Here is a 12,123-nt window from a genome sequence, read left to right as displayed (position 1 = left end):
TATGACATTTTCAACCATGGACAAAAGAATATATATATATATATATGACCAGAATGTAAATCAGTTCCAGTGTGAAGGTTATAACAAAATGAATTATCCTTGCAGGCTTGTCTCCACTGAGGACCTCTTATAGGGTGTGCTGACCCCCTCTACAGCTTAGTACCTGCAAAAAAAACTTTGCATCAGAAAATGCTGACAAAAATGGCAAAAATACTGTATATACATGTAAATAGATGGTTTGTGTTCATGTTGATGCAGTCATCTTAAGGATCTGCAGCCAGACCTTTTTTTGTCATTTCAACCACATATAGCTGACGCAGTACATAGAGAAATGAGAAAACACTCGTGCTGCATAAAACAACACAGAGTTAAGGACTTAAAGTAAGTTTTCCTAGACACATAAAGTGCATCGATACAGTGCAGACAAAATACAGTGCAAACAAAAATATCACTGGCCAGTGTGTATTCTGTATATTATACAGTATATGTGGCAAAAATATAGGATTATGAACAAAGAGGGTTATTTTAAACATATATACACTTAGACATGTCTGATCTAAAATATAAATATGGATAAAGATGTATTATTTGTTTATTATTATTTTTTATTATACCATTTTCTGTTCTTACCTGTAATAGTTTGGCTTAAAAGGGCCGCTCTTGTTCACACCTATGTACCTGGCCTGCTCATCTGTGAGTTCAGTTAAATGTGTATCAAAGTTCTGGAGATGCAGAAGTGCTGTACACTCATCTGAAAGTGCAGAGTAGATCACTGAGATCTTTTGTACAGTAAAAATATCATTAATGTTTGACTATTAACTGTGTGTCTTACCCATCTTCTTAGGAAATGAGTAAATGCCTTGTTTGTAAAGTCCCTCAGGTGCATTAAACAGCTCAATCAATGCCAAAACCTAAAAAGACCAAAAAGGTTGTTTTTTTTTACTCAATTCTTCTACAATCTTTATAACATAAGGAACAAGACATTTAGGGAACAATATTCTGAACCTGTACACACACCTGAGTTGTTTCTGTAATAGACAGCACAAAAACAGGTACAGCAGAGCAGCTCAGGTTAACCAGCCGACCCTTGAATCAGATATAATCATACAGTCAAACCAACATTTTCAGTCAGCTGTTCGTTTCCTTATCAAGTCGAGTCTTATTTTAGTCGTTCTGGTTATTTGTTGATAAAGCTGTTCTCTTACCTCTGCTAGTAGTACTATGGTTTTGCCTTCTGGCCAGATGATGTGATCCATGTGCGGTCTTACATGCTGCCATTTCAGCTCTGGTGTCATCAGACTGGCCTGAGAACAGAGCTCACATTCAGGCAATTAAGCAGCCCAACCGTGAAGGCTTAAAGCAACCAAATGTGACGGGTTTTTTACTGAAATTGTTTTTTGCCCAAAATATATGTTGGCATCTTTACTTACTAATTACTTACAAATTTATTGAAATGTATTTTTTACAGTGCAAAATGACATCTAAGTTAGAATCTATCGAATATAGTCAAAATGATCTTGTATTTTCTAAAAGATAATAAGAAACCAAATCTAAGATTATTAAACCTGTTTTTAAGATTTACATTTCCTTGTTATTGGCAGATAATAAAATAATAAAGTAATAAATTTCTAGAAAGAAGCAAAATTAACTGGCAACAGAATAAGATAATGTAAAATATAAATAGTCAAATATATCTGGGCATAAATTATTAAATTAAATTGGTTTATTGTAATAAGAAATAAGAAATAATAGAAATTAATTATAATTAGTAAATTAGATTCTTTAACAAAAAGATATTTGCTAAGATGTTATTTTTTGCAGCATGATATAAAAGGTTTTGGTGTATAAAAAAATAAATAAATATTGTCTGATTTTTTTCCACCTTAAATATAATTTGGATTTGACGATTTTATGCCACCCTTTCTTGCAAAAATCTTCAAGTGATAGCACAACATTTTGACAGGATTTAGATCTGAGCTCTGATTGGACCGTTAAAAAAAAAATCTCTTTTCTTCTTTTGAAGCGGTTCCTTTGTTGATATGGATTTGTGCTCTGAATCGTTCTTGTGCTGAAAGGTGAAATTTGTCATGTTCTCCAGCTGTCCAACAGAAACATGCAGGTTTACACCAAAGCAGATTGATATTTAGAGCTATGATTCATAATTCATCCTGTCTTTACTGGAGCCACAGTTGTAGCTGAAAAGCAGCAGCCACATGGCATCGTGCTCCCACCAGAATGCTTCACTGTGGGTATTGTGTTCTTTGCAATAATAAGCTGTCTTGTTTTTATGTCAAAAATATCTTTTAGCATTTAGTGCAAAATTCTAAAAGATATTTGCCATAAAACAAGTGGCGAGTGATGGATATATAAGAGTGTGAGAGTGTAATCAGTATTTAACAAAAATTCCTTCAGATCCCTTAATGTTGTTGGACTGTAGGTCTTTTTTCTTGGAGGAGGTCTTCTTCTTTTACAACATCATATTCTTGGTGATAGGGGGGCATGGTGGCTTAGTGGTTAGAATGTTTGCCTCACACCTCCAGGGTTGGGGGTTCGATTCCCGCCTCCGCCTTGTGTGTGTGGAGTTTGCATGTTCTCCCCGTGCCTCTGGGATTTCCTCTGGGTACTCCGGTTTCCTCCCCCGGTCCAAAGACATGCATGGTAGGTTGATTAGCATCTCTGGAAAATTGTTTGTTGTGTGTGAGTGAATGAGAGTGTGTGTGCCCGGCGATGGGTTGGCACTCCGTCCAGGGTGTATCCTGCCTTGATGCCCGATGACGCCTGAGATAGGCACAGGCTCCCTGTGACCCGAGAAGTTCGGATAAGCGGTAGAAAATGAATGAATGAATGAATGAATGAATATTCTTGGTGATGCTACCATGGTGCATTATTTTCACCAGTTGTTGATGATGGCCTTTATTGTATTCTTTATTGTATGGTACATCTAATGTTTAGGAAGTTACTTGGTATCCCTCTCCTGATTGATGCCTTTCTTTTTCTGGTGTCATGAAGTCAGAGCAATCCATGAAGATGTCCAGAAAATCTTATAGAAACAGCTCATCTTTATTTGGGGCTGTATGATAATACAGAACATATGATATAATTTTAACATGAATTTAGATGTGTTTGGTTCATTCTGAGCACAGTCACACCCCAAGGGGTAAAAGTGTGATGCCTTTTTCTGCCGAAACTTTTCTATTTGTTTTTCACTCATATATTGCTGAATTTTGCTTACATTTATTATTAAAGGTGGAAAAAGATTCCCCCACATCACCAATTTTAAGAGTAGAGATTTTTATACCCACAGTAGGCTATTTTTTAACCTTTCCTTTGTCTGCCTGCAGAGATCAAGTTGAGTGATGAGTTAGTTTAACAACTACAGCAGTAAATTCAGTTATTTTTCTTAAAGCTGCCTCAAACCTTCTCGGCTACATATGTGTTATTTCCTCTCACGGTGTCACTGTAAGCATATATGCATCAGAAAAGGTCAAAACTAATGCCCTGCTAGGACATGACAGAGTTTGGCATTTCTCACTGAGCTCGCACAACATGTCGCACACAAGTGTGCATGCTCCGCCTTTGACTTACCACATCAATCTCTGTATTGGAGTGACCCATGTTGCACACGATACAGCCGTTCTTCATCTGATCCATGTGCTCTCGTATAACAACATCTCTATTTCCTGAAAACGCAAACATCATTATATGTCTGGGGTTTGGATAATATATAAGAAAAGGAACACTGGATATTCAGATCCTGGATATTCAGATGTAAATATCAGAAAGTTACCGGTGCAGGTGATAACGACGTCCACCACTCGGATGACCTCGTTCAGTCTGACCAGTTGGAAGCCATCCATGCTGTGAAAGAAAAGCAGGGGTAGGATTAGTAAACACATGCTCTATCAACTCCAGAATTATTGGCACCCTAGAAAAGAATGATCTAAAGAAAATATACTGTACAAACAAAAAAGCAAACACATTGTAATCTTTGAAAAAATGATCCAGAATATATTTTGCTGAATAAAAGTCATTTATTATCATGGGAAATATCCTATTATGATTTAATGTAATAGCATAAGTGATAACATTAAAGATACAATGAAGTTTTTTTAATCGTGTGTTTCAGGTTTCATTTTCAGCATCATTACATTTTTCTGTTTTTAGTTACCAAAGAAGGAAAGGGTTAAGAAGGACTGAAGGTGGTTGATGCCAACAGACTGAATAAACTTATCAGTAAGGCCAGTGATGTTTTGGGGTGGAACTGAACTCTAGAAAATTTGGGGTTAAGGGTAACATGGGGTAGAGCAGCTATTATTATAACGTTATTAGATATTGTGTATTAATTACCAGGCCTGTAGTGCACACACTGGGTCAATCTCAGTCACATATACAACTGCTTTCATCCCTTTCAGAGCAGCACAGCAGCCCTTTCCCACCTACACACAAACACAGAATGTAGAAGAAGAAATGTTCATTATTTTATTTCGGATGTGGAATGAAACGGCACTGTGGACACTTTACCTCTCCATATCCACAGATAACCACCTGCTTCCCACCAAAAGGAAGAGCAGTGATCCTCTTCAAACTGAGAAAATTACAGAAAAAAAAATAACACAATCAATTAAAATGTTAGATGATATAATGCATATGACATGTGTGAAGTGGAGGACACACTTCACACACACTCACACACACACTCATCATCCTTCCCAGTATAAATTTTGTGTTCTATTCTCTCACAATTAGTTTCAACTAAATAAACCTCTCTGCGGTGCAGGGATTCACCAGGACTGGGAATGGTTTCCACTTAAATCTTACCCATGCAGGATCAATTCCTTGCAGCAATAAAAGTTGTCAAACTTTTGCTTTATCACTGACTCGTTGATATTTATTGCTGGGCAACAAAACTTCTCCGTCTTATACATTTCATATAATCTGAAAGAAAAACAACAACAATAAAAAAAAAATTCCTTGAACATTAAATCTCAGTGAAGCTCTTTAGACCTTTGAAAGGCAAATGTGTGTAGAAATACCTGTGAACACCGGTGACACTTTCTTCAACAATCCCCATGATACTCTGAAAGAGCTGTGGGTATTTCTTATAGACCCATTGTGTCATGTCTCCTCCGTCATCAAGAATCTGATATAAAAATAACAGGTCATCTTTCACAATCAAAATCTGTGTCAAGATGATCACAGATTAAAAATTGATAGAAAGTTTAATGATGAGTACTTAACTACCTTTTATTGTCTGCTAAACATTTACCAGACATTCTCTATATATTAGTCTAATAATTGTTTATTTATATTTTGTATGTATTGTGTACTTATTTTATGCTATAATATTTTTCAGTCCATGTTTAGTTTTTTTCTGCATTGAATCTGTATTATTTGCAATTTTTAGTACTTAAGTTTATGTGAATTCTTTTACACTGTAAAGCCCTTTAAGCCGCATATTTGTAATTATAATTTTGTGGATGTTGCTGCTGCTGTTGTGCAGCTGCTTCCTGTTCAGGGTCACCACAGCAAAGCAGATTATTCTCCCATTTTTTATGGGCCTGGGACTAGCACTGAGGGTTTACTTGTCAGTTATCCTATTCTGTTAACCCCTCAGTTAAACCCAGGCTGTAGTGGTGAGAGCATGCAATCCTGCCACTGTACCAGTAAGGACCTATATTAATCATAATCATAATCATCATCATCATAATTAATTAACCAAACATATTTTACATACATCTGGTCATTTACAATCCCAGTTCCTTTAAAGCTGTTTATTTATTTATATCTAAATTGTTCCATCTGATCAGGTAGCTTAATATGTACTCGTTGTATATTTGTGCAATATCCCACTTCCTTATTTTTAATTTTATTTCTATTGCTATGTACATACATACATTATATTCAGCTGCTTATTTCAAATTCTTCTAAGAATAATTTAATTAATGTTACATATATATAGGTGTTTAAGTCTTATATATAAGTGTTTAAGCTTGTTAATTCACACTATTGTGCAATAATGTTAAGTGCAATAACCATAAATAACCATTTTTAAATCCACAAATCAGCATGGCAACAGATAAAATCACACAGATACAGGTCAAGAGCTTTAGTCACTGCTTACATCTAATAACAATTGAAATCATTGAATGATTTTCTGGTAGCAGATGGGCTGGTTTGTGTATTTCAGAAACTGCTATAGGGTTTAAAACAGAATAGCTTGATGGACCTGGGATTTGACCTCACACCCATATGATCAGTGATCTAATGTCTTTTCCACTAAGATACCACATACAGTTCTACAAATGAGTTCATAAGGATTTTTCTGAAGAACTGTTGGCTATTTAACCTCTCAGGAAGACAGGGGGCTCATGAAGAATTATGATTTAAGCACTTATGTACGTCGCTCTGGATAAGGGCGTCTGCCAAATGCTGTAAATGTAAATGTAAATGTAAAGAACAATCCTAAAACATAAAAACAGTTATCGATCATGAATTAAGGGGAGGTAAATTTTTTAAACAGTTCATTTGTTTAATTGTCTAATTGTCTTAATTGTCTAAATTGACTAGATGTAAGCACCCGTTATGTTAAAGTAGCTTCATAAGGGTAGAAATAACTTACCCCCATAAGGGTAAAAAAAAAAAAAAAAAAAAAAAATGGCAATTTATATGATCCCTCGTATTTCTTTTAAACATTTTGCAGATTCAGTAAGGGAAATGTTTACTTATGACCTCGATCGTATACTATATATTGGTACTCTTTCCAATACCTTTATTCTCAGGAGTCAAGATGTTTAATTCAGAATTATAAATTACCATGTTTGGCTCCCAGCCTTCTATATTCACACAACGGTCTATACACCAGAGGTAATCATCCTCGGACTCCTTTTTCCATGCAAACACAGGAATACCTGCCAAACACACACACACACACACACACACACACACACACACACACACACACACACACACACACACACACACACACACACACACACACACACACACACACACACAAACACACAGTCAGATGACAGGATTAGGGTTTTCTGATAACGTCTGCTATATTTGTAAATATTTGCATGATTGGGTCCTCACCAGCCTCTGCAAGAGCAGCAGCGATGTGATTCTGGATTGAGTAAATATTACAGGAAGCCCATCGACACTCAGCACCCAGCGCAGACAACGTCTCTATCAGAACCTGGGGAATTCAATTCAATTCATACCTATCTGTATACAGTAGCACTTGTAACAATAGACATTGTCTCAAAGAAGCTTTAGTGAATATAAGAAATATAGTACAAAAAAGTTTATTATACAAAAGTTTACGATTAATATTAGACTTATATTTAAATGTTAACTGAGGTGACTGAGGTGAGGAAAACTCTCTTCGATGGAAGAGAAAGAAACCTTAAATGGAACCAGACTCAAAAGGGAACCACATCCTCATCTGGGTGACACTGAAGCGTTATAAACACCGGAGAGTGATATTAGGAATAATGTCCTTTCTATGACAATAATATGGTCTCTTGTGCAGTGTTTGGAGCAGGAAGCTGATTGTGTACCGAACACAAAAGCAATCAGTGTTTTTGCACTCTCTATGTGGCAAGTGAATCAGTGGTCATAACTGATGATTTGATAACATTGGGATAAGTACAGTACATGAATAAACACTCACAGCCATGTGTACTGTGATATGGACACAGCCCACTATTTTAGCTCCTCCTAGTGGCTTCTCTTGCTGCCCTGCCTTTCTCAGCATCATCAGCGCTGGCATGTCTACCAAAGTAAACATTTGGATCAGTATTATTTATCAGCACATCCTCATAGATATACACTCTAAAAATAGCTGAGATAAAAACAACCCAATCTGGGTCAATAAATGAGCAGAAATGGTGTTGAAAGTTGTGTCTAAATTGTACTTTAAGTTTTAAAAAACTTTTAAAAAGCCGATTTGTCTCTTTGTTACTCTTTCTGGCAGTCAAACATTGGAAAATTCCAGAAACTTATGAAAGCCCAGCATGCCAATCACATATTATTATCCTGATATGTATCATATCAACCCAAATACCTAAATTGTGCAACTGAAGGTCTAAAATGAGCCCAGCATTTCTTAGAGTGTACATCACGTGAGCATTTAGCATGATTGTAAAAATGTTACAGGATTTTCTAGAGCAACACAGTACCTCGCTCTGCTATTTCTATTTCTCTGCGGCCAACCGAAGCCTGACTGATGTCCTTAACGCAGAAGTCCTTACTTCCTTTAGAGTTCGTTTGCTCTTTGTCTCGAGGCGAAATCTCATCTTCAGAGCTTGCTGGAGGTCGATAGGGAATGAGAGATAATTAAAAAGAGAATCGGAAGAGTTCCGAGAATGAAAATTTGCTTATTGAATATTCAAATCTAGAAGTGAACTGACCCAAGATGAGAACTGTTATACAGGGTAATACCCCAAGTAATTATGGTTTGTAGTGTGACTTGTGTGGAATGAAAACCTTTGATAATGTAACAGGTTTAGCTTGGTACCTGAGCTCGGGCCATCAGCAAAGTTCTTTGAGTTGGACACCGAGCAGCTGCCCATCTTAGTGAGTCTCTTGTTAAATTGCTGAGGCAGATCTAGAACCTGGGTTCGTTAAGTGAGAAAACAGATCTGTGTTGAGTTACAGACACTTAAATTCAATTCAATTCAATTCAATTCACATAGACTCAAAGCAGCTTTATAGAAGTAGAAACTAATTAAATGTTTAAAGTTTAAAATTAAGTTATATTTATCTCTAACATCTATCCCTAATGAACAAGCTGGAGGTGACAGTGGTGATGAAAACCTCCCTAAGAAGATATGAGAAAGAAACCTTCAGAGGAACTCTGAAACTCTTTTTTTTCCTCCTTGGAACAGGACAGGACACTGGACAGGAAATAATGTCCTTTCTATAACATATTGTAGTAGTGCAACAGAGAGCTCCTGAGGAACTCAATGGTCAATGCAAACTCTGAGTCTTCAAAAGTCTTCAAATGATTGCTGATAAAGACCAGACCATACAGCTGACTGAAGCAACGTTGCTTCAAAGAAGGCATGACAGTCTCCATGTGGCTGCATCCAGAGACCATGTAGATCAATCCCTGGAAGGGTGACCATCGGGCGACGAGGCTCCAACCAGGGGTAGAACATCAGGATTGATGAAGAAAGTCCAGAAGAAGAGACGATCAGGCTAGGAACTCAGAAACACTGTCCTAGATTTGTTCTGATATGCTTAAAGAACTAAATTAAATGTAATTTTGCATTTATGTTTACAACAACAACAATAACAACAGCAATAATAATAATATTCTTATATTTGTTATTATCCATTTGAGATGATTAAGTTCATTTAATATTGTGTTTTATTTTGTAAGTTAATAAAATATTTTAAATTTTTTTTATTTTTACAACCGGATTAATTTGTTCTTATATGCTTGAGAGGATAAATGCCATTTCTTTCTCACCATACATAAAAAGCAGTCCCTCTTAAATATAATATGACCTGCATTATACGGTTTCTGATTACCTAGAGAAGGTTAACTTAACTCCATGTTGGTTTTTATTTATTTTTAATTTTTTTATATACATTTACTTTTATATATATTTACTTATATATATACTTTGTGTGTATTTACTCATATATATATATATATATACTTATATATATTCTTCAGAGATTAAATTGAAGCTTTTTTTGTATTTAAAAAAATATTTTTTTTTAAGAAATAAGAAGTACCACATGTTGAGACTTTTATATATATATATATATATATATATATATATATATATATATATATATATATATATATATATATATATATATATATATGTGTGTGTGTGTGTGTGTGTGTGTGTGTGTGTATTATATGTGAGCTATATGCTTGAGGGTATTAAAGTTTTCAAAATTTTCTGTTTTTTATTTAGAAATAAGATTTTTTCTTTTGATAACAGGAAGTATCCTTCTTATTCAGACTACATTTTTTATATGTGTTTTAAAACTGGTCTCTTTGTGTATACAGTAAATATATCATGTCATGTTCGCTCAGGAAACATTTCTCCTTGTGTACAGCGAACAATGTGCTCATTCGGGCAACATGTATCTATGTACGGTTCATAAACCAGTTTTACATGAAATATGATCCTGTTCTTATTGAAATCCTACACAATCTACAATGCAGTTACACCTACCATCCCCTTCTCTATATAGTTTGTAATCTCTGTATTAACAGACTATACAGTACATTTTATCTAAGGGCTTTTTCAAAATGAAGACCGCACCACTGTAGAGTTCTGTATTAATCCTGATATGTAATGAAAAAGACTACATTACCATTTACATCGTTTCATCATCAGTGACCTTGACTTCTTTATTCTTTTGGCCAAACAGGTCAGCCAAAATATTGAACTTTATTTAATTCAGCATATTGAAGACAACACAGCGGTTTTTAACATCTTACACTTGTTCAGATTTGACTAGTTTCACTATAGTAATTAGTAGGAATTAACACTTGATCAAGATTTTTTTCTGTTCTTGCACCGAGGTGGTGGAATAAATAAGTCCCTTAAATGTCTGAACAACTGAGTTAAACTACAGAAGAAGACCTACATCTTCCTGAAACACTTTTCGCACTTCTTTTCCTGATTTGTTTTATATATTTAAAAAAAAATGCTATAATTCCTCCCAATTATTATTATTATTATTATAAGCATTTAGGCTGATTGTATCCTACAGTAAGTCTGTGACCTAGTAAACCAGTGTTGTAACCTAGTAAACCAGTGTAAATTTATTTATTAATAGATCACAAAATAAATCACGGTTTTATATTAATTTCCTCATAACAAATCAGTATTTGACCTTTCTGAATTATACTGGGAAGGAAATGACTTTATGTCTTTTATGTAAAGAACTTGTAGCTCGTGGTTAAGATGTTGGACTACAGAATGTCTGGATATGAATTCAAACACTCCTCCATATGCCACTTTGGATTATCACGTCTGGCAAATATCGTATATGTCTTTTCCTGACACATTCACAATCATACACAGTTCCACATGCAGTGAAATGTTTTTTATGACTATCCATATTATAAAAGTATCAACTAAATTAGGGTCAAAAAAGAAGGCGAAGGGTTGATTTAAAAAAAATAAAAAATAAAAAAATAGAATAGAATAGAATGAAACTGCATAAGACAAAAATAAAAATAATAATTTACAATGGAAGTAGCTGTGCAAAATGAAATAGAGTGGAGTGATCGGCGGAGGATGTAAAAATGCAGCATATAAAAATGATACAGTGACTGATGAAATACAGTAATACAATGATATGAATATAGCATGAATGTTACTCCTTATTAAACCCATTTGATTAAGCTAGACTACTTTTAGTCCAATCTCTCTAAACAGTCCCTAAAATTCTTTCCAATTTTGCTTATTATAAACTCACTCGGTTTGTACTTGGATCCTCACTTACAGTCCTGTCACTCGATGGAGATGATCCTACAGCCCCGTGCAGGTTCACCGAACGCCGAGCCTTCGCGGCCTCCAGCATCCGCAACAATAGAGCAATAACTGAAGAAACAGTAGCTGAATCAGCATTAGCAGTCCTCTGATTATCCATGGACTCTGTACAGACATCCATAACCTTTGCACCGTTATTGAGTGTGTTCAGTGGAGCTGATAGTCCTGTTTGTGAGCTGTTCTCAAGCATTTTGTCTGCTTTACTGTCTACAGACATGACTGTAAAGTTACAGAAAAGCAAAATGAACACTGGTGTACTGTCTTGTAGTACTATAGGATGTATATAAACACTACCTTCATAACAATGGAAAAACACAGGGCATGTGGGTATGTAAATGTTATAGGGTAAATCGATCGTCCTCTCTGTGTGGTGCATTGACAGTAAATATAAAGGGTTCTGTTACGTTTGTTGAGATGAATGATGTGGTTACAAATGAGCTGAAAAACAGAATTATTCAGTTAATTGTTAGTTACTTGGTAGCCCTGTCTTGTGTACTGAGGCGATCTATTGACAAATAATTTAGTGTAAATCTAGACATGACTCTATGTGTCCTTTCTTACATATAACATTCTTCAAGACAGTTTTTGTTCT

General features: G+C 35.2%; 1 protein-coding gene across 3 annotated transcripts; it reads right to left on the bottom strand.

The window, feature by feature from the left end:
• Window positions 1-11,792, bottom strand: ahcyl2a (adenosylhomocysteinase like 2a). Of its 3 annotated transcripts, none has more exons than XM_047802482.1 (17): window positions 11,485-11,792; window positions 8,522-8,618; window positions 8,184-8,312; window positions 7,676-7,776; window positions 7,096-7,198; window positions 6,814-6,908; window positions 5,034-5,140; window positions 4,819-4,935; window positions 4,522-4,585; window positions 4,348-4,436; window positions 3,788-3,858; window positions 3,586-3,680; window positions 1,206-1,304; window positions 1,018-1,086; window positions 833-911; window positions 631-751; window positions 1-163 (listed from the first exon to the last, which is right to left on the bottom strand). In XM_047802482.1, exons 1-17 carry the CDS (start codon window positions 11,746-11,748, stop codon window positions 157-159), a joined length of 1,707 nt encoding a protein of 568 aa, XP_047658438.1. In that variant the 5' UTR covers window positions 11,749-11,792; the 3' UTR covers window positions 1-156. The 3 variants fall into 3 exon arrangements, with proteins under 3 accessions (XP_047658438.1, XP_026991626.2, XP_026991625.1); XM_027135825.2 differs by having other exon boundaries at window positions 2-163; window positions 11,458-11,792; XM_027135824.2 differs by lacking the exon at window positions 1-163 and having other exon boundaries at window positions 627-751; window positions 11,458-11,792.
• Window positions 11,793-12,123: the final 331 nt, after the last annotated feature.

Source organism: Tachysurus fulvidraco, chromosome 17, assembly GCF_022655615.1.
Source record: "Tachysurus fulvidraco isolate hzauxx_2018 chromosome 17, HZAU_PFXX_2.0, whole genome shotgun sequence".
In the NCBI taxonomy this organism is placed as follows: domain Eukaryota; kingdom Metazoa; phylum Chordata; class Actinopteri; order Siluriformes; family Bagridae; genus Tachysurus; species Tachysurus fulvidraco.
This window is presented reverse-complemented; position numbering and strand designations above follow the sequence as displayed.